The sequence below is a fragment of the Chionomys nivalis genome, chromosome 4 (assembly GCF_950005125.1).
Source record: "Chionomys nivalis chromosome 4, mChiNiv1.1, whole genome shotgun sequence".
NCBI lineage: Eukaryota > Metazoa > Chordata > Mammalia > Rodentia > Cricetidae > Chionomys > Chionomys nivalis.
In genome coordinates this window covers 37,423,355-37,447,208 of record NC_080089.1, presented here as the reverse complement: position 1 = coordinate 37,447,208, position 23,854 = coordinate 37,423,355, and the positions used below count along the sequence as shown (strand labels likewise).

The 23,854-nt window shown below is 36.8% G+C and overlaps 1 protein-coding gene and 1 pseudogene across 1 annotated transcript; one reads left to right on the top strand and one right to left on the bottom strand.

Annotated features, from left to right (window-relative positions):
* Nucleotides 1-11,031: 11,031 nt before the first annotated feature.
* On the bottom strand, nt 11,032-12,342 carry LOC130872742 (protein CDV3-like; annotated as a pseudogene).
* A 4,919-nt stretch (nt 12,343-17,261) lies between these two features.
* On the top strand, nt 17,262-18,194 carry LOC130873154 (olfactory receptor 8B3-like). The gene has a single exon (XM_057767751.1). It carries the CDS (start codon nt 17,262-17,264, stop codon nt 18,192-18,194), a length of 933 nt encoding a protein of 310 aa, XP_057623734.1.
* The last annotated feature ends 5,660 nt before the right edge of the window (nt 18,195-23,854 follow it).

The following is a 23,854-nucleotide window of genomic DNA, read 5'->3' as shown; positions in this document are numbered from 1 at the left end:
TGAAGCATAGTTATCTTGTACAGCTCATATCCACTTACACATGATTACATACCATGTTGATCTTTCTGGGTTTGGGTTACCTCATTCATGATGATCTTTTATAGTTTCATACATTTACCTATAAATTTTAGAATGTTGTTTTTATCAGCTAAATAATACTCTATTGTGTAAATGTACTACAATTTCTTTTTATATTCTTTGGTTTAGGAACATCAAGGTAGTTTCCAGTTTCTTGAACTTATTACTATGAACACAGTTGAACAAGTGTCCTTGTGGTATGATGGAGAGTTCTTTGGTTATGTGCCCATGAGTTGTATAGCTGAGTCTTGAGGTAGACTGACTCCTAGTTTTCCAAAGAAAAACCATATTGATTTCCAAAGTTACTGTACAATCTTTTACTACCACCAGAAATTTTGATTTTCAATTTCCTGATGGCTAAGGATGTAGAACATTTCTTTAAGTGTTTCTGGTCATTTGAGATTCCTCTGTTAATAATTATCTATTTAGATCCATACTTCATTTTTTAATTAGATGATTTGTGTCTTTTTAGTCTAGTTTCTTGATAAGTAAGTTTTTTCTGTTGGTAGTGTCCTTTAACTTACAAGACGATATGGAACGTAAATCAACCATTTTCTGAAGCCTGGCAAAGCTTCCAGTGGAGAGACTGGGACACCTATATAGCCATAAAACTTTTGGCCTACAATTGATACTGCTTGCCAAAGGTAAAGGTGGTGTAAAACTTGTGGGAGTTGCCAACCAATGACCAGCACAATATGAGACCCATATCATGAGAGAAAGGCAATACCTGACACTGCCTGGAGGGCAAAGATCCAGAGGCTGGATAGTCCCAAACCTAGAATAAAACCAAACATGACCAACAAAACAGCAAACAAACAAAACAAAAGATAACAAATAAACCACCACATCAAATAAACCAACCTCAATGAAGTGATTCCTAACGATTCTCTGCTATATCTGTAGACTGGAGTCTAGCATAATTATCATCAAAGAGGCTTCATACAACAACTGGTGGGAATAGATACATTGACCCAGAGGTAAAGAAGTGGAGCTGGGCATATCCTGCAAAAGAGTGTAAGGAAGGGTTATATAAACCAGAGGGGTCAAGGACACCACAAGAAAAGGGTCCACAAAATTAACTACCTAGGACTTATATGGGCTCACAGAGACTGAAAGGATTATCAGGAAGCCTACATGGGTCTGATGTACACACTCTGCATACATGTTACGATTATGTTAGCTTGGTGTTCCTGTGGGACTACTAACAGTGGGAGTGGGGCCTCCCTCTGGTTCTTTAGCCTGCTTTTGGGACCCTTTTCCTAGTTTTCTACATTGAGCCTTAATATGAGAGAATGTGCCTATGTTTAATACAATTTGATATGTCATGACTGTTTGCTATCGGACTGCAGTTTTATAATGGAAACTGAAGGGGAGAGTATCTGGGGGAGAGGTCATGTGGGGGCAATGTACTGGGAGGAAAGAAGGGAGGGTAAACTTGTCAAGATACAATATAAGAGAGATGAATAAACAAATAAGTAAATGAATGAAAAGAAAAACAAAACAACAAACAAACAAACAAAAAAACCCAATCAAAGAATATTTGTACATCAGTGAGACTCTGTTGGAAAATACTAATTTCTCTTTTGTGAGTGGCTATCAATTGTAGAGAGATTCTAAATTGGGACTGGGAAATTTTGTCTCTTCTCTCAGTGTTGGAACCTCATCTGGTGCAAACCCCTTAAGACCCTGCACAGGCTGCCACAGTCTCTGAGTTCATATGTGCATTGGTCCTACTGAGTTTAGAAGGACTTGTATCATTGGTGTTTTCCCATCACATCTTGTTTTTAAAAGCCTTTCTGCTTCCTGTTCTGTAGCGTTTCCTGAGGCCTAAATGGAAGGAATTGATGAAGACAGCCCAAAGAGGGTTGAATGTTGCAAGGTCTCTCATTCTTTACACCTTGTCCAGCTGTGAGTTTCTGAATTTCTTCTCTATTTAGCAGTTCTCTTGGTACCCCATTGGCCCATAATTCAATAGATATAACCCATTCTAGGAATTGTAGGCCTATTTGATGAAAGGCATCCAATAGTTACACTTCTTCCCTGCTCCATGATGATTCTGTTTAGACACCTTTGCACACACGCACACACTCAGGCATTTCAAATGGCCCTAGTCTTTGGTGTTCTTCTCTTTATTCCCTCCCTATCCCTCTCTCTCCCCCCACTCCCCATTTGACCCTCTTGTTTCAGTACCCCCTCATCCATCCATAACTATGCATTCTATTTCCCTTTCTTATGGTACTACAATCCTCTCCGCTCTCACTTATCCAGTACCTAATCCCTGTGTTCATATGAATTATAGATTACTTATTGAAGATGTAAGAGCTACCATGGACATAAACGTGAATAAACACCATTTTGTATTTTGGGGTTCATATTACCTCACTCAGGATAATCATCAGTCTACATAATAGGAGATACTTTTAGGAATTTCACATCTATAAGAAACCTCATAGCTAAAATATATGAAGAACTCAAGAAATAAAACATCATAAAATTAAAACATAATAAAGTAATCAAATTTAAATATACTACAATTTTGGTGGTGATGATACAGACCTTTCATTCCAGCACTCTGGAGGCAGGTGACACTCTCTGAGTTTGAGGGAAATCTGATCTATGAAATACTTTCCAGGACATCCAGGGATACAAAGAGAAAATCTGTCTGAAAAGTCAAAATAATGAAGAAAAGGAAAAGAAAACATGGAGTATTGCTATAAATATAGTATTCTCAAAAGAGAAAAGACAAACACTAGAGAAACACTTAAAAATTTTCAATGTTCTTAGTCATCAGGAAATTGCAAATCAAAACTACTTTGCGATATATTTATAGAACCCAGGAACAAGAGCCCAGATATGATACCGCCACAATGGTCTGTGCCCTCCTCCATCAATTACTAATTAATAAAATGCCCTACAGTTAGACCTTATGGCGGTATTATATTTTAATTGAGGTTCCCTCCTTTGAGATAATTGGAGCTTGTGTTAAGCTGACACAAACTAGCCGGCACAGAATTTATGCTCAGTGCATTTTCATTTGCATATGAGAAGGCGGCAATCAAGGGACCTGAAATAGTCTAGACCAGGTGTATATGTTATAATTATAATTTTGAAGATTTTGTGGGGCTCCTATCAATGGAAGCAGGCGTTTTTCTCACTCTTTTGACTACAAGACAATTTTTCTCCCATTGTGTTGCCTTGTCTAGCATAAATATGAGGACTTTTGATTTCCCTAATTGTACACTGTATGACCCTGTTTTTCTCTTCCTTCTTGGAGGTCAGCTCTTATAGAAAGAAATAAAGGGATTTGATGTGTGGGAAAGGGAAATGGGGCTGTGATATTAGGACTGGAAGGAGGGGATGTGTAGTATGAGAGAAGAATTGATTTTCAATTTATTTTTTTTAAAAAAAGGTGAATTAAAGATCACACAAAAATCAACATTCCTAAGGAGGTATTTTCCAAAGATGTGGACATGGTTGGTTGAACTCAGAAAATTAAAAATGTAATCATCACAAATAGAAATCAGATGATCACCTTCTGATATACCGAAAACACCTTTGACAAAAAGCAAAGTACCTTCATGACAAAGTCATGAAAGGCAAAGAATAGAAAGACCATGCCACACCCCAACATCATCTGTGTATGACCAGTCTGTAGTCAACACGATGCTAAATGGAGAAAAACTTAAAGCATTCCCACTCAGATACTCAATGAGATAACTCCTGTTTAATATAATTTTTAAGTTTTAGGAACATCAATAAATCAAGAAGGAAAGCAAAGTAAAATCATGTTAATAGGAGGTATTTAAGTCAACTATACCTGGTAAATGATACTTCAAAGATAAGACAACCTAAAGAGCCCACAGTGAGTCTCTTAGAGCTGATAACGGTATCAATAAATTTTCAGAACAAAAAAAAAAACTACAACAATTGTCTTCCTTTATGCAAATGAAAAATACACTGAAACAAATAGTGCTAGTAAAACCACATAGTAAAAGAATAAAACTAGATTATTTTCTTTCTTTTTACAAACATATTAACCCAAGTGCCTCACAGATTTCAACTTAAGACTTGATATCATGAAACTGATGGAGAAAAAACAAAGGAGAATTAATGTTTCAATGTGTAGAAACAGGCAAGGATTTCTGAATGGAATTTTAGTAGCAGAGGATATGAGATAGCAATTGGCAAATCTCAAAAAATAAAATCCATCCATAGAATAAAATAAACTTTTAATCTTGTAGAGACACACCACAGAATGTAACAAAATATATTCCAGCTATTCGTCTGACTAAAGATTACTCTCTAGATTATAAAAACAATGATAAAAAAAAATGTCCCCAGCTAGGTCCTTGGACAACAGAGGAGAGAGTGCCTGAACTGGCCTCATCTCATAGCCACACTGATGAATATCTTTCGTATCACCATAAAACCTTCATCAGGCGATGGATGGAGATAGAACCACATTGGAACACTGTGGCCTGAACTCCCAAGGTCCAGATGAAGAGCAAGAGGGAGAACATGAGAAAGGAAGTCAGGTCTTCCTTTCTCATGTTCTCCCTTCTTCTGCTCCTCATTTGGAGCTTGGGAGCTCAGGACCGCAAGGGGTGCACCTACCCACTGTGACAGTGGAGCTGATCTATTGGGAGCTCACCAAGGCCAGATGGACTGGGACTGAATAAGCATGGGATAAAACCGGTCTGAACATGGCGGACAATGAGGGCTGATGAGAAGCCAAGGACAATAGCATTGGGTTTTGATCCAACTGCATGAACTGGCTTTGTGGGAACCTAGCCTGTTTGGATGCTCACCTTCCTGGACCTGGATAAAGGACTTCCCACTGGGCAGGGAATCTGGACTGTTCTTCAGACTGGAGAGGAAGGGGGAATGGAGTGGGGAAAGGGGGAGAGGAGTGGGAGGAGGGGAAGGGAAATGGGAGGCGGGGAGGAGGTGGAAATTTTTTTCAATAAAAAAATAAATTAAATTAAAAAAAGTAAAAGGAAATCAGGACCACGAGTAGTACTTCCACCCACTGAGACAGTGCGGTGCGACTGATCTAATGGGAGCTCATCAAGGCCAGCTGGGCTGGGACTGAAGAAGCATATGATCAGACCGGACTCTCTGAATGTGGCTGACAATGAGGGATGACTGAGATGCCAATGATAATGGCACCGGATTTTGATTCCACTGCATGTACTGGCTTTTTGGGAGCCTATTCTGTTTGGATGCACACCTTCCTAGACCTGGATGGAGGGGGGAGGGTCTTGGACTTCCCACAGGGCAGGGCACCCTGACTTCTCTTAGGACTGGAGAGGGAGGGCTAGCGGAAGGGGGGGGAGTAAAAGGGAAATGGGAGGAGGTGGAAATTTTTAATAAATAAATAAATTAAAAAAATAAGCACCCAATATTTTAAGAATACAAATCACTCAATTAAAAGGGACTATGTAATCGAACAGTGTTCTCAACGGAAGAAATATCAATGTCTAGCAAAGATTAAAAACAAAAAACATTGTCATCCTTGGCAACAGAGAACTGAAAACTGCTTTAAGTTTCCTCTTCAGTCCAGTCAGAATAGCATAAAAAGAATTTGCATCACTCAGAATGACATTTTCTAGCTTTAACCAATTATGTGATTTAAACTTTTTAATAACTGAGTAATATTCCATTGTGAGATTACTACACATATTCATTCATTCATTCATTGACAGATGTCTAGTTTGTTTCTGGTTTCTGGCTACAGCAGTATTGAGCATAGTTGAGCAGTTGTCTCTACAGAGGGATATAGAGTCATTTGGGTATATGTCCAAGAGTTGTACAGCTTGATCTTGAGGTAGATCTATTCCCAGCTTTCTGAGTTGTCATTTGATTGACCATGGCCTTTCTGACAGGCATAAGATGAAATATCAATGTAGTTTTGATTTGCATTTTTATGATGATTAAGGGTGTTTAAGATTTATTTAATTGTCTCTCAGCCATTTGTTTTGAGAATGCCCTGTTTATATTTTCTTTTTCTGTCTCTTTTTCTTTTTTCTATTTTTTTTTTTGGTTTATTTCTTCATTTCCTTTTTCATTTTTCTAGTCAGGGTTTCTCTGTGTATCCCTGAATGCCTGGCACTCAGTTCATAAACCAGGTTGGCCTCAAAATCACAGAGATCTCTCAGCACCATCTTACAGGTACAGGAATTAAAGTCATTTGCCACCACCTCATAGGTTGTGTTCCATTTTTTAAATTGGGTTGTTTTCTTGATGTTCAGGAATTTTTGAGTTCTTTATGTATTTTGGTTAATGGTCTCTATTAGATGTGACGTTGGTAAAAAATATTTTCCTTCCTGTAGCCTTCTGATTTTCCTAACTGAGGTAACATAGACCACAATAGACAAAATGATGTGTAGTACATTTGACTATATGTCGGTGTTAGAGCTGTATTCAATAAGCAGTCCACAAATATGAACACAGTGGTTAGGCATGTAGTAATTGACTGAAGAAAGGATTGGACCACCCTAAGAAAAGAAAACAGGATGGTTAGTTAGGCTGAGTGGGCCCTGGAATAGAAGGGAATGTAAGAGACTAAGTGGTAGAGAGGGAATGGGGACAGGAAAACCTAAAATTAAGGGCCATTTGTTGTGTGTCTCTGGGCTATCCAATCTCTGGTTGATGAGAGTCCTGGCAGTATCAGGTATTGACTTCCTCTCATGACATGGGTCTCAATTTGAACTAGTCATTGGCTACTCCCACTAGTTTTACACCACATATCATTTGCAGGCAGGACCAATTGTAGCTCAAAATTTTGAGGCTGGACTCAATCCCTCCACTGGAAGCCTTGCCAGGCTCATAAAATAGCTGACTCGGGTTCCATATGCCACGTGTCAGGCAAAGGACTTCATAAAACAGACAAAGCAACAGCCTTCATAATGGAAAAGATTTCCACCAACCCCACATCAGACAAAGTACCGATATCCAAAATATATGAAGAACTCAAGAAACTAGACATCAACAATCCAAATAATACAATTAAAAATGTGGTGAGCATCTAAACAGAGATTTCTTATCAGAGGAATTTCAAATGACTTAGAAGCGCTTAAAGAAATTTTCAACTTCTTTAGCCATGAAAGAAATGCAAATCAAATTGACTTCTGTCCTGAACCTGTCAGAATGGCTAAGATCAAAATCACAATTGACAGCTTGTGCTGGAGAAGATATGGAACAAGAATTTCAAATGACTTAGAAGCACTTAAAGGAATTTTCAACTTCTTTAGCCATGAAAGAAATGCAAATCAAATTGACTTCTGTCCTGAACCTGTCAGAATGGCTAAGATCAAAATCACAATTGACAGCTTATGCTGGAGAAAATATGGAACAAGTGAATACTCCTGCACTGCTGGAGGGAGTGTAACCTTGTACAGTTCACTTTGGAAATCAATATGGCTGTTTCTCCGAAAAAGGGAATCAGTCTACCACAAGACCCAGATGTACAATTCCCGGTCATATGCCCAAAGGACTCTTTACCATACCATAAGAACACTTGCTCAGCTTGTCCATAGCACTTTTATTAGTAATAGCCACAAACTGAAAACAACTTAGATGTACCCTCAACTAAAGGATGGGTCAAGAAAATGGGTACCTTTACACAACAGAGTATTATTTAGCTGTTAAAAACAAGGACACCAGGAAGTTTGAAGGCGAATGGGTAGAACTAGAAAAAAAAATCATCAAGACCAAGGAAGACAAATACAGTATGTACTCACTCATGAGTGGATAATAGCTGTAAAATAAAGGATAGTTATGTTACAATCCACAGACCAAGAGAGACTAGGTAACAAGGACAGTTAATGGGGGCACTCCGGATTACCCTCAGGAGTGGAAGTAGAAGAGATTTCATGAGTGGACTGAGAGCAGGTGGGAATGGGAACATGAATGAACTGCTGGTCAAGTGAAAGAGGAGATTATTGAAAGAGACTACTGAAAGAGGGGCATTTAGGGATCAGGTAAAATACTGGCAGAAGGGAATTTCTTAGGAATCTACAAGGATGATCCCAACAAAGATTCCTAGCAATGGCATATAGGTTACCCTTAACTACCTATCTCCTAGATTAGTGCCTTGCCCTATTGTCATCAGAGAGACTTCATCTAGCAACTAATGGAAACAGGTGCAGATCTACATTAGGCAAAGTCTGGGGAATGTTTCAGAAAAAGGGGAGAGAACTGAAAGAACTGCTGGAGCAATGTGGTGAGGGGATGTGTTGGTCCTGCAGACCCAGGGATACAGGATCTTAAGAACACAGAGAAGCAACAGATGTTCAGAAAGAGTACCAATGAGGGTCTACCATCAATTGTATTTCTGAGATTGGGGGCCTTAAACCAGTCTAATGAATCTTTGTGATGAACACCTGAAAGTAAAAATATACAGATAAAGCAGTTTACTGTGTGACTCACTGTATCACACTGCAGGTTCCATGATGATGTTTTCTTTTCTACATCCCCCCCACTTTTCTTGTTATATTTAATTTTGTTGTATTCTGGAGGAGGGAGAGATAGCTGGGATTGGAAGGCATAAGGTGAAAGACTCAAAAAATAAATAAAAAGAAAGTAAAAATAGATTCTCTTTGAAATGGAAGAACCCCAGATAAGCAGTGGAATTCAGGTATCTGTTTCTTGGCCATAGATTCAATGTTACCAGCTAACTCATGTTCCTACTGACATTGCCTCCTTATATTGATTTAAGGTTTGTCTTCAAACTATGGATCCAAATAATCATTGCTTAACTTTCTTTTCTCAGGCAGTTAATCACAGTAATTATAAAATAACCAGTACAGTATCTAAAAGTGAAAAAATTGTTGCCAAAAAGATTGTTCAACAACATTCTTCTACTTTATTATCTTACAGATAACCTTCAAACCCTGATGCAAGAAAGAGAGACAAGAGAGAGAGAGAGAGAGAGAGAGAGAGAGAGAGAGAGAGAGAGAGAGAGAAGCAAGGAAGGAAGCAAGGAAGGAAGGAAGGAAGGAAGGAAGGAAGGAAGGAAGGAAGGAAGGAAGGAAGGAAGGAAGGAAGGAAAAACAGGAAGACAATAAGGCAGAAAGGAAACTTTTGTCCCAAAGACACCAGAGCTAAAACATCTTTAACCTTGTGTATACAAACTTCACCATTTTACCCTCTTTCAGGCTAACTGGCTGCCTGTTGTTCAGGGAATTTTAATATTTGTGGTATATTTTATATAGAATTACAAAGCACATAACACACACACATGTAAATGAAAGGAACTTTTATTAGGGTAAATCAAGCATATAAATTCTGCATACAGTATCAAGAGATGCTATGACCCACCTCATTTAGACTGTACTCAAGTGCAGTAGCTATTAAACTTGTCCTGAGGAAAACCTTGACAAAGTGGAACGTTTGTCTGAATACATGGGTCTTCATTCCTGTACTTTTGGGGACGAGTATAATCTCTGTTTAGTTAACACATTTGATTTGCAGTTCTGTATTTTACCTTTTCTTCTTAGGAAATGTTATATGTTTAATTTATTTTTTTTAAATTTATGAAACTGGAAAAATATTATGAGACAGAAAGCCTAAGATACAGCATGATATGCTGAAATGTGTTTGTATGATACAGCGATTAAAAAAAACTTCTCCCTTTTTTCATCCTATTATGAGGTGAAATTATTAAATGGAAACTACAGAAAAGAACTGTTTCCTGGCCTAAAGCTATAAAAGCGTGCATCTCCACATCTGTGATAAAATACGAGTCAAGCACAATTTGAGTAAGTATTGGTTTCTTGGCATATAGGCTACAGACCATTAGTGAGGGAAGCAAAGACAAGGACATGGAAGTGGAAATGAGGCAGAGAAAATGAAGGAATGCTTCTCAGGGGCTTGCTTTGTAAGGTGTTGCTTTAGCAACCTCAGGGTGTTGGCAAAGTTTTATACCTGTTGTATTGATTTTTTAAGACAGGTCAGTGAACCCTTCCCCATCTGAGCAGACACCACTTTGTGCACAGCAGTTTAATTTAGAACTCATTAGAGAAGGCTTGAGCAGCACCTCCAGTGGAGCCTCTGGCATCTGCTGTCCTTTGTATCAAAGGCTATCTGGTTCCACCTAGGAACTGACAACTCACAGTGCATTTCCCAGTTCCAATGTCTCATTCAGGCTATTTCACCACAATGTGGAACAGAACTAGCACTATCTGAAAAAAAAAGGGTATTGAAAGAAACAAGACTATTCCCCACACTTTCCCCCATTTGGAGGATCCAGTTTTGGTTGAATTGAATCTGTAGTCACATCATACTATGACTAAAAGCTTAAATTATAAATCATAACACCGCACCTATGATCCAAACACATCAGTTTTGACAGTGGCTTTTTTCTGGAAGTCTAATACAGCCACAGGCTACAGAGTATTCCTTAGAGTGGGGCACATAACAGGTTATTAATGTCACTTAACTCTTCATTATTTATAGCAGATCTGAACCCAGATGGTTGACTTCTGAAGGCTTCCTGACAGGAATCCAACAGAGTTGCTTTCAACGTTCACACTGACACTCATGGCTGTAACTTATGTAGAAGTTGTGACCCACATGAAATCCACAACTAAGTGCAGCAAATCGGAGATAATTAACATTGCAAAGGCTCAATAGCTGAACATAAAGATGTTGAAATGACCACTGGATGCAGTTTTGGTTTTATCTGCAGGGTAACTATGGAAACACTGCTGAATCTAATTCACAAATATTTAAGACAATAAAAGCGCCCATAAATACAACACACATCCAGATCAGTTGTGACTCTTGAACTTTCATAGGGCAATAGGGATTGTCACTGGAATCGAGGTCTTCATCAGTCAGTCACTGTAGATCCAGAAATGAGACGCTGAATTCCTGTTGGTGGTGGGTAACTGTGGTCTAGTTATCTTGAAAGGCTTAGTAAAGACCACAGCTTTACTGTACCGTGTGTAGCTAGCTGTACTTCTTATTTTCAAGCACAAGGTACTGGTTATCTAGCTGAAGTTTAAGGGACTGGTTTTTTGAAACCTCCCTCCCTACCTCTATTTTGGGATCTTACCACGTCAAAGCTCTTCTCCATTTCTTTATCTTTCTGTCTCTATAAGTGCTTGGTGGCAGTGGACTGGAGAAATCAGAACTGTGTGTCACATTATATTTCTGGTGGTCCTTGTTGTATTTTCCTTATGGTTAGCCTGGCCCCAAGAGGCCGATGTACACCACTAGGCATTTGCAGCTCCAAGGTTTCTGTAACTATTTCTGGAGCGGGAGGCACTGTACTGGAGCTGTTTTATTCCAGGGACATGAAGATTTTTCTGCTCCACTACCACCTCTACTTTCTTCCCAGTTGTCTCCTGGATCTTTTCTCTTTTTATTATCTTCCTTGTCACTTATTTACATTGCCTGAACTCTTAGTCTTCTGTAATCAACCTCTTTTCACTAAAATTCTTTCCACTCATCTTCATCCCTCCTTAAGGCCTTGCAGAAAGGGCCCATGCTCCTCACCTCGCTAAAAGTTGCCAGGCCTCAAGGTCTTGCCATTGTCCTGCCTATAGCCCAGCCTGTAGCCCACCTGCTCAGCTTTTTGTCTTTTCTTTTTAATTTCTTTTGGAGAAAAAGTTACCCAGGCTCCACTGCTCTGTTGGGGCTATAGCCTAGACCTATACATGGAGCTCACAGTTAGCAGTTAGGGCCTCTGGATCAAGGCACGCTGTGAGCTCAGGTTGCCCTGTGAAGTGTCATTGATGAAGTCTGGCAGGGTCACTGAAGGGCAGGAGGCTAGGTGGTCAATTCCTCCCCCCACTCCCCACCCCCACCTTTCCAGGAAACATATCCACAAGAACTGTAACATGAAGGGGCCTGCTTATTGGGGTTTTCTGTCCTGCCCAGTTCCCCACAGCCAGCAAGTCCCAAAGAAAATCACACAGAGTTCTCTATAAGAAAGTTGATAGGCCCATTAGCTCAGGCTACTTATTAGCTCTTGTACCTTATATTAACCCATTGTTCTGATCTATTTTTGCTATATGGCTCAGAACCTTTTTCAGCTGGCAGGTCACATACTTGCTTCCTTGGTGGTCTGCGCAGAACTGGGAGGAATTAACTTCCTCCTTTCCAGAATTCTCCTGTTCTCATTGCATCATTTCTACTTCCTGTCTGGTTTTCCCACCTATACTTCCTGTCTGGCCAATCAGCATTTATTTAAAACATGATTGACAGAATACGGACCAATCTCCCACCAAGAACAGAGGAGGGTTGCACCAGCCCCATTGCCCGAGGGACTAGGAAGGTCCCCACTGGCAAACGCTAGGCTAATCAGGGTGCCTTACAAACCTTACACCAGCCCAGGAGTATTCCTTCCTACAATTAGCTGCACCTTCCCACGTACATCATGTACCAAGGAATTGCCCCCAAACTCAAGTTTGCATGCCGGTATGATGGAAGCAATCATTCAGCTGAGGTTCTTTCTTCCCAGGTGACTCATTTTGTATCAAGTTGGCAAAACTAACCAGAAAATATAAATTACATAATTAAAGGCTCTACCTACCCAACCATGCACTAGATCTTTTACTCTTTTTTTTGAAATCCCTTTTCAACTAAGAAAATTTTTATACAACCAGACCTATAGGAATATAAAATATAGAAAAAAGAATTACAATGGAGTTGCTGAAAACTTAAAGAATTTTATCCTATTTATTTATGTGCTTGTGGTGTGTGTGTGTGTTTAGAGAGATACAGAAAGACAAAGAGACACAAAGAGAGATAGATAGAGAGAGAGAACACACCATAAAGTACCCCTAGAAATCTGTGGATGGGTGTCAGTGTTAAGTTGGGAGTGTAGCACCCAGCCCCCAGGCCTTGGAGTTGCTTTGGTCTGGACTCCAAATCCCAGCATGCTAGGTACCGACCCTCCCCAGGGAAGGGTCAGGACGATTCCCACAGGTTATTTAAGTGGACTCTCAGAGGAGAAACATGTAGTTTTTGGATCTGCATAGATTGCCTGCTGTATTTTCTCCACTGCCATGCACTCAGTCACCCGAGAACGCCTTGCTTAATAAAACAATGGGCATTTTGATTTGGTTTGATTTGACCTAATTGGATTTCTTGTGCACACAGAGCTGCCTCTTTCTTATTATTGCACACAGAGCTGCCTCTTTCTTATTATTTTGACTTAACAACCAGTATTCCATTTCCATTTTGTTTGAGGGATATGTTTCCTTGTTTACTTATTTCAATTTCTATGAAGATTTGCAATGGGATTTTGATGGACATGTTACTGAATCTGTAGGTTGTTTTGTTATGATGGTCAGTTTCATGATATTAAAACTAAAAATCTAGGAACATGGGAAGTCTTTATATCATTTAGTATCTTCATTTCTTAATTGCATCTTAAGTTTCTCATCACACTGCTGCCATGCACATACAGTAAATACATGGTAACAGTGCAATGCTGATATGTTCATATGTAGATACCAAAAATTTTTCCAACAGAAACATAACACATTGCATGTAGTTTAAAAATGAGATTTTTGCTACTGTTTTTAATGAGCCTGACATATCTGTCATGTTGGTAAATAAAGGAGATGTTGTTGTGCTCTCCAGCTGAGCATGTAGAGACCAATTGTTCTAAGTTACACTTTCAAAAACACATTACCAGTGCAAAATAGGAAACCTCATGAACAATGGGAAAATGCAATTCTAGTGTGGATTTACTTGATCATTTTAGAATGGTTTTCCATTATTTCACAAAAAAATATGTGCTTCTTCCTTATGAAAATGAGAGAAAACAGCCATCAAAGGATTTTACTAACATTGTTCTTAAATACTTCACATGTCACATAGGATGAGAACTGTGGAAATGGTAAAGTTCTAATATAAATTTATCCAACTGTACTTTAGATTCTGTTTATACATAATTGTCAAGGGGAATAAAGTGATAATGAAAGGTGATGCTATTGAAACTCTTAGAGTGACCAGGCCTTTGTAATATGTATGGTGAACAAATGAGTATATTTACTAAAGTCAAATAAAGAAAATTAAAGAAAAAATATTCCAGTGTCACATTTTCTCTCAAGTTACTGTAAAACACAATGAAACCAAGATAGATATTAAAGCTTTTTTCCTTTATAATAGGGCAAACACATCCCCACTGGGAAGAATGGGAATTATAGACTGAGTGTTCCAAAGGTCCATGAAACCTGAACTTTTATAAATAGAGTGGGAAAACCATAACCTTTTCAAGTACGAAAGGTGCAGATACTGGCTTATCTATACCAGGAAGAATGTGTACATTGACACCATAGAGAAAGTCAATGTTGACCTTGATTTCTAACCAGGCATTAATACACCTATCTTGAACAAAATGTTTGGTACTCCAGATATCCCAAAAACTTCATAGGCTTCTGTGATTTCAAGTTAAGAGGGTCGTAACTTGATTTAGTCAATATAATTTTCTTTAGAGATATTCAATAGCTATTGAGATTCATGTGTTTTAAAAAGTAACTCATACATTTCAATGGGGACATATCAATTTAAGGTGAAATTATCATTATTTCTGTGTGGAACAGCTATAAAGTTTGCAGTCCTAGAAGAGTCTCAGGCAGGTTTTAAGTGAGTATAAGAGCATATACATTTGGTGTTTAGTGTGCACCTAAAAATAGCACCATTCACTGTGGGGCATTTATAGTTGGACCAGAAGGGACAAATTTTGAAGAGAGTACTTTAAAGAAGTAATAATGCAGTTTACTGAGTATATCTAAATAAATTACAAATGTTTAAGTTTTTATTAGAAATGCTCCCTCCAAATGTGTGTGCAAATGGGAGCATATTTAGATATTCTTTAGAATGAATGAAGTCTAACTTATGTTTTATTTTTTCAAGTCTAATGCAGTCTCAATTGGATGAACTGAAGCCAAACATGCCAACCAATATCCAGGGAACAATTTACATCCAATAATATAAATAAGAACTTGAGAGGTTCTTGACGATGTCTGGAATGATTCCTGACAGACAAGGAATTTGTGAAACTGTTTCTTCATTTATATAATTTATCTCCAAGAAGAAAAGCTCATTTTAAGTATCAAAGATTTATTAATACTTTAGGGACAAAAGAAAATGCCCTTCAGCTTAGAAAATACAAAAGCTTGTTATGCCAATTAAATTTTTATTGCATGGTGTGATCAACAGAAATTTGTAATCATCTTGTTTGTATATGTTTTCAAGTGTATATAGTTTGCCTGCAGTCTTACTAATAGAATACACACAGTTTTGTAAATATGTATTGTACTTTTTCAAATTTTCGAAAGGCTTATTTTTATACTTTAGATGTTTTACATTGGATAAAAGCATTTGAAGAAGTTTTATATATGAATATTGCATATAATGTTAAAAATATATGATTTAAGGTCACATTATTACATATCAAAACTTGCATTTTAATGTAAATAGTAATATGTGGCAAAACAAGATTTTCATTTAAAACCATTGGCTCATTGATCATATTTCTACCATATATGCTCACATCTCTTTCATATTGGCACCCAAGTTTATTTATTAGCTCAACATGATCCCCTGTATTTATATCTTATGTAAATATAAATTTCATACTTGTATATAAAATCTATTAAAAACAAAGAGGAAAAATGGTATTTGTCTTACTGAGATTGGATTAATTTACATTTTTTGCATATAGATATGTAGCACCGAAAATAAAGGGGAAAAAGTGGTTATAAATTGGTTAATTTTTATGATGTTAATTGATGACTGAGGGATTCTTGGAATAAGGAGAAAGAACTGGAAAATACTATCTGTGATGTTTCTGGAACTATAGCACTGGAGGTAACTTACTACAAACTCTAAAAATTTCACACACAGACTACAGTCTGCAGCTACATCTGTGGGCAGTTCTCACTTAATTGAGGAAACAAGAGGGGAAAACCCCCAAACTCAGATTGCCATTCAGATATCAAGATAATTGGACAGTTAAGAGTCTTTCCCAGTATACATACTGCAGACAGTATATTCTCTGGAGTGTATTGAAAGAATGATTATAATCATGGGTCTCTCAGGAAATTAGAATCATGATCCACGAGGTAATACATTTTCCTTAGTTATTTATTTGATTAAAATGATCTCCTAAGGAAGAGACTGGACATGCTACTGGCCTGCTTATATACACACACATTCTGAGGTTAAAGGGCCCTTTCTCTGCTTCCAGAAACTGTTCAGAGCCTTAATCACAAATAATGTCCTGTAATTCAGAAATTGGTACAGGAAAATTAAGTCTTGTATATAACTTCTTTGAATTCAAAAACCTAAAACCTTTGAATCTGAAATATGTATCCAGATAAACAGGTAAATGGGAAACTAAGACTGCTCTAAGGTTTATACTAAAAATTCATGAGTTCTGAGTTCCAGGTATACTAATAACACTTCTTCTTTCCTCTGCCTTCATGTTTTAAATGAATATTTGCTCATTTTTGTTTTATTATTTGAAGAGATTTTTTTTTCACCTAATATATTCCGATTAAAGTTTCCTGTCCCCCAACTCTTCTGAGATCATCCCCACTGCTCCAGCATCTGAATCCAAGCATGTTATCATGTCTCTCTAAATATATGATGTGCTTTGGCAAGTTTCTTGCATTTCCTAAGAAAAATGACAATCAAGTAAACATGGCTGATAAAAGCATTTGGGCAATCAGAGAGTGTTAAGAGCTGTTGGCAACTGTACTTGCAGCATTTCCACTGGGGATCTTCTGCTAGGTCAGAATTCAAGACTTTCTGAAATGTTCTTGCCGTGCTTCTCTCCTTTTAGACACATGTATTTCATTCAAACCACAGCAAAGTAGATCTTCAACAGAAACTAAAATATACTGTCTAGGCATCTCAATGCAATGTTATTGTTATAGGGAGGCCTCTGCTGAGGGAAGGCTGGAGATAGGAAAAGGCTGTATTATTGTATTTTTTATTTTGTGATTTTTTCTTTCAGAAATCATACTGAGATTTATTATCAATTGCTTTCTAACTTAAGATGGTTTGTTTGTGGCTGCATCAGGTGATTCTATGTCATTAGTCCACCCTAGAAGAAACATTCTGAACAATCACTTCACTGGAGCAAAGGACCAATGAAGACTGCAGATAATTCTCTCTTACAACTTTATTTTTGTGTCTACTGATTCCCTTAGAGAAGAATGGACACAGTAAATGTCTCTGTGGTGACTGAATTCTATCTGGTAGGATTAACAAAGCAGCCTGAACTCCAAATACCCTTGTTCTTTCTGTTTCTAGCAATGTATTTGATCACTGCATTGGGAAATTTGTGTTTGATAATTCTGACTGTGCTGAATTCTCACCTGCACACTCCTATGTACTTTTTTCTCTTTAATTTGTCCATTATAGACATTTGCTATTGTTCTGTGTTCACTCCCCAAATGCTGATGAACTTTATATTACAGGAGAATGTCATTTCTTACATGGAATGTATGACCCAAGTCTATTTCTTTATTTTCTTTGCTGTTTCTGAGTGTTATGTTTTGACTTCAATGGCCTATGATCGCTATATGGCCATCTGTAATCCATTGATGTATAATGTTGTCATGTCTCCTAAATTATGTTTGAATCTTATGTTTGGTTCCTATTTTATTGCATTTTCTAATGCTATAGCTCACACTACATGCATGCTGAGACTGAGCTTCTGTGATGCCAACACCATCAACCACTACTTCTGCGATATTCCTCCTTTGCTCCAGCTGTCCTGCACAAGTACATATGTCAATGAACTTATAATTCTTGTTGTTGGGAACATCAATGTCATTGTTTCTGTTTCAACTATCTTTATCTCCTATGGTTTCATCCTTTCTAGCATCATCCACAACAGTTCCTCTGAGGGCAGGCCCAAAGCCTTCAGTACCTGCAGTTCCCACATTCTTGCTGTTTCTCTCTTCTTCGGTTCAAGTGCACTTGCATATTTCAAACCCTCCTCATCAAGATCTATGAATGAAGGTAAAATCTCTTCTGTATTTTATACTAATGTGGTTCCCATGATGAATCCATTAATCTATAGCTTGAGGAACAAAGCTATTAAACTTGCTTTAAGGAAAACTTTGATTAGCAGGAACATTTGATTGTACGGGGTTGTCTTTATTCGTCTTACTTTGGTCCTAGAAACAATTTCTATTCATGAACAGTGCTTCAGGTGTATGACTTATATCTTTTTTATTTTAACATATTCTACCTTTTTTCAGTTTTTCAACAAGGAAAAACCTTGGAATATTTATAAATCCTGTGCTGTTTTTTGTATAATAAAAAGAAATTTGAATCTTCTGTATTTGATTTAATATTTCCAGAGCTTGTCTTCTACATTTTTGTCACTTCCAATATTTCTATTCTATTTCTTATTTAAACATAATATAGCTAAAAGATCTTACGTATTACTCTCATTCAATACAATTGTAATTTTTTCTCTTATAAATTAATATGGATCATCAAAATGTCAAATGAAGTAATATTAGGAAGTTAGTGTTGGTTGTATATAGGTTTCTCATTTTGATTATATATCTTTGAACGTGTAATTCAAACATCTTTTTTATTCTTTAAATCTTCCATTGGAAAGTAACATATCTTTCAATTGTCAATGTGGCTGTTTTGATTTATTGAAATCAGTATATTATTGAAAGGGGTAGAATTATCTAACAGTTCCAGGTTTCCAACATTCTATTCTCATAATTTTGCATATTTGCATTGCTATTATTTAGGAAATATGAAAATAGAAGAGTATTTCTGCTTTGAAACTTTATCATGATGTGTCTGTGGAGTACACATATTTTTAGTGTTGATGCAGTGGTTACTTTATCTTGGATTCTTCTTTTTATTTTTATTTTTGTTTTTGCAGTATGAATTGTAGATCATCTGAAAAATTAAAAATGAAAGAATTTGAGTGTTTTAATGACTTAGTAATGAAAGAAAAGTAGTTATGGGACAGAAACTGTGCCAGAAAGTCATTAAATTGAGAGCTATGATGACAGACTGAAAATTAAGTCTCTTTCTCTGAAAAGATTCACTGATGGGGTCCTGAAAGTCATATTGCTATCTGAATCTTAATTTTCTTCTGTATCACCCTAAACCCTTAAGGTTTTGTGTATCAGTTCATTCAAGTGGGTCAAATACCCAGAGTCAAGATTTAAAAACAAAAGTGTTTGCAAGAAAACACATGACCAAATTTCCACAGACCCACATGTGGCAATGACTTCTGTACAATAATGTGAAAAACACAGACATATAAAAATAGATGGGTCTCAGTATGGGGGAATTTCCCTCATGTAAAGAAAACTGTCCACTTATGAGTGTTTATAACATTGTCTTGAGTGAATTTTTAATCACATGTAAGAAAGCCTCTTCATCATGTTGTCCAAGAATTTCTAGATTTTGTTAACAAGATAAAAAGACACATCCTGGATCTAGGTTGCCCTTTTCCATTGGCTGGCACATCAGAGTGAATGAAAAGGAGAAATTCAGCTGAGCAGCAGCAATCATTTCTCATTCCTGACTCTGGACACAGTATGACCAGCTGCCCATCACTTCTTCCACCTTTATTCCCCTGACACTCATTACCTTGGTCCATGAGCCAAATATAAACCTCCTATCTTTAAGCTGTCATAACCATGAATTTTGTCACAGCAATGAGAAAATTAAGTTCTGCAGCACCAAGCAGCAGAAAATATTTTACAGCCATAGATTATATAGATAACACTATTATCCACGCAGTGGCAACCTGCTAATGAAAAGAGCCATGGAATACTCATGCATGTCTACAAAGAAACATGCAAATTTGCAATGAGCAGCTTAACAACGCTCATGGTAATTAGCCACTGGAACAGTAAAACCAAAGGACCATCAGATGCTAATTTTGCACATCCTGTTGCTTACTACAAAAAAGGATAAAACAATTGTTGGTACAGATTTAATTATTTAGAACCTCAACCGAATGTTTATAAGAACATAGATTCTGTACAGTCACTGTAAAGCTGAGGACAAGCTACACAAATATTAAACACCAGAACTGAAGACAGGCATAACTTGAAGTTAGAGCACATGCATGAGAGTTAAAGAGCCCAAGTTTGATCCCCATCACTACAAAATTTAAAATTTATCTCCTATGACTAAATGTGAACACAAAGAACATTATTTACAATAGATAAAATAGAGAAGAAAATTGAATGTGCTTTCATTAATAGATAAGCAATATATGATAAATAAAATTCAACTATTTCCTATCCTTAAAGATAAATAAAAGTTCAATTTTATTTATACCTGTGTAATATTCCATTGTGCATATAATACATTTTAAATATCCATTGATTAGATGGTGGACATCTAGGCTCATTCAATTTCCTGTTCCTTGTGACTAGAAGATCAATGAATGTGAACATGCAAATATCACAACAGAAATTTATAAAATCCTTTGGGTACATCTCTCAAGGCAGTATATGAGCTGTCATATGTTAGATCTGTTTCTAGTTGCTAAGAAAACTCCACACTGGTTTTGGCATTGGCTAAGCCATTCTATACCCCCATCAACTGTTTGTATGGATTTCCCCTTTCTCACATCCACCCAAGCATTTGAGGTCTTTTGTATTCCAGATGAATACCATTCTTATGAGAGAGAAGTAAGGGAATATCATTGTGACTAGGTGAGTAAATAGGGGAGACTACTGTCAAAATATAATTTAGAGAAAAGAACAGAAAAACTATATAAATTATATATACATGTGTATGTATATATACATATATATGTATATGAGCACAAAACATTTTTAAAAGATATTTGCATAAGTTGGGAGTGATTATATTTCCATCTCTATATGAGGGAGTATTCTCCATGAAGAGAAACTTGCATAAAATTTTGAGTCTCTAAGGAAATAAAGGCATATCCTGCTCCTAGTTGCAAATACAGCTATCTCAATTCATTTTTATATTCAAACACTATCCTCTTGGGAAGGGAGTAACTATACTTCTACCCCATTAATGAACAAGTGCATTAAACCATTTCAGTCACACTGAAATGAATGGGAACCTGTTCTCCATGCTGGATTACCTTAGCCATGCCTTGTTCAGGGCGAGGTGCTAGGTCCTTCCTCAACTTGATGTGCCATGCATTTTTCAAGCCTGTGGGTGTGAATGGAGAAGGAGGAGGAGGGGACAAGATGGGGTAGGTGCAGTCAGGAGAAGAGAAGAAAATGAGAGGAGGGAGGGGTCACTAAGAGCAGTTTGTAAAATTAATGGAAAATTTTAATTAAATAAAATAAAATTAAAAAACATTGTTTTAACTAGTAGCAGTGTGAGGATCATAATAAAGTTATTCCCTCTGCTATTGGAGACCAATCAAAGTCTAATCCCAAAATATCACTTGTAGTTTAGAAGTATTTCCCAAATGTATCAGGAATTAAATCTTTATTTCATTCTCTTCCTAGAATCAAAGGATGTAAAACTTAGGAATACAAAAATTTCTCTTTACTACTAACTGAATAACAAAGATAAGGAATCTCTGAAATTTGATGATTCATAGATTTTCTAAATCCCCCATATATGAGTATCCATCTAAATATGAGACAGACTACAACATTCTATTTTTTCTCTATCTTGTGTGATCAAAGGACTCAAGTGAAATTGACCATGAATGTGTTATAAAGAACAGAAAATGTTAAGACCTGTAGTGACCACCTAAGTTTCAGGAATACTTTTTTTCTTGGAAATGACTTTTACTCTTCTAGTTTTATGATTTTCTCTGTTATGTTAGGCAGTAAACAAAATCTCCTAGAATTATCCCCAACTCTAACAGAGATAAATTTCTATCTATGGACAGTCTTAAGTGACCAAGTCCTCAGCTCCCAATTACAATTGTGTGGGGAGAACTCAAGTGAAGTAATAGATTACATAAGAGAAGAATGTTTCTATTATCATATATTCTCATTTATCATTTTTTTCTTCGTGAGGCAATCCAGTAATACTCTAATTGGGTAGAAATTGAGTTATCATATGTTATAGCATTTATGTAAGATTTATTCTTGCCTCAGATTGTTTGAGAATTGGAGTAGAAGATTAAGAGATGACATCAAATTTATTTAGAATTCATCTGATTCATTATGATAAATCCTGAAATTATGTAATGAAAAGGTCTGACAAGTTTATAATTCTTCGAGTGCACCAATAGTTAGTTTGCAATTTGAAAATCAAGTTATGATGGTTCTCCTTTTCCCAAATCATGACTAACTTTCTTTTTTCTTTCATCATTTCATTCATTCTTTTTTTTCTTCCTTTCCTTCTGTAATTCTTCACTTTTTTTGGTCTTTTGTCAGTTGTGTCCCAATTCCTTCAAGCTGTAAGACTCTGGTCTCATAAAAGCAGCCGTTGTCCTAAAAGTTTATGTCTCACCTCCAAAGTTGTTTACTTCTTGCTTAATCAGGCTTCTTACAGACTACTCCTGGTGATTCCAGCACTAACTCTGAGTGGGAATCACTTTAAAGAGTTCAGTTAATCAGATTCAGAATTTCATTAGGAATCTGTCTCTGCATCTTTAGGACTCTTATTCTTACTGAAGTAGAAGTCATAATTTTCCCAATGAAGTAGAAATATCCATCTCTGTCAATGGCATTGTATTTACAGCTTATGCCACAGCAAGGCAGGTCCACCCCTCTTCCAAACGTCAATTAAAAGAGTCAAATAAATATCTTCATATATGAAAACACATACAAAAATATCAGGACAATAGCTGAATAAAGCATCCAATAATTTGAAGGAGAAATGATGGGGTTTATGGGAGAGTTTGTGCATTTCCTAATACTCTTGTCAATGGTGAATTAAAAATCTAATCTAACACTCAGTAGGGACTTTACTATAATTATATATTCTTCATATCTTCTATATTCCCATTCACACAATGAAAATCATCAAATACATCATGAAAGTCCTGACCAAGAAGTGTCCCAGATTTGACTATCTACTTTTGAAAAGATCAAACTGCTAACTAAATCAACTTAATTTTTTTGAAACTTTTCAGAAGTTGAGAAGTGAATGATACATGCTTTACACCTGCAAGAGTTAAGGTACTGATAATTTTATGTATCAATCACAAACATTTGAGACTGATATATTCATGGCCATGGAGGAAGGAAAAAGCATAGATACAATGTAGGATTCATATTATATTTAAGGTGACAGACATGACTTTTTTCCCCAAAGGTAGTATATAAACCTAGTATTACTTTTAAAGATAGAAGAGCAATCTTATATTATAGGATAATGTGTGCAAAATAATCTTTGGGTACTACTCCCTCAGGTGCTTAGAGAATCTAGTCAAGGTGCTAGTGAAAAGAAAATAACTAACAGAATCTTGTTGCAAGGAGAGAGTAGACCACTTGTTCATCCTAGCCACCCAGAACGGAAATAATCACACAGAAACTGTGTGAATTAAATCACTGCTTAGCCCATTAGTTCTAGATTTTTATTGGCTAACTCTTACATTAATTTAACCCATTTTTATTAATCTTTATATTGCCATGTGGCAGTGGCTTACTGGCGAAGATTTGGTATGTCTGTCTCTGGTGGCTCCATGGTGTCTCTCCCTGACCCTTACCTTTCTTCCTCCCAGCATTTAGTTCTGTCTTCCCCACCTACCTAAGTTTTGCCTTATCAACAGGCCAGGGAAGTTTTTTATTCATTAACCAATGAAAGTAACACAGAGACAGAAGGACTTCCCACACCAGGATCTGAGTGTAAACAATCAACT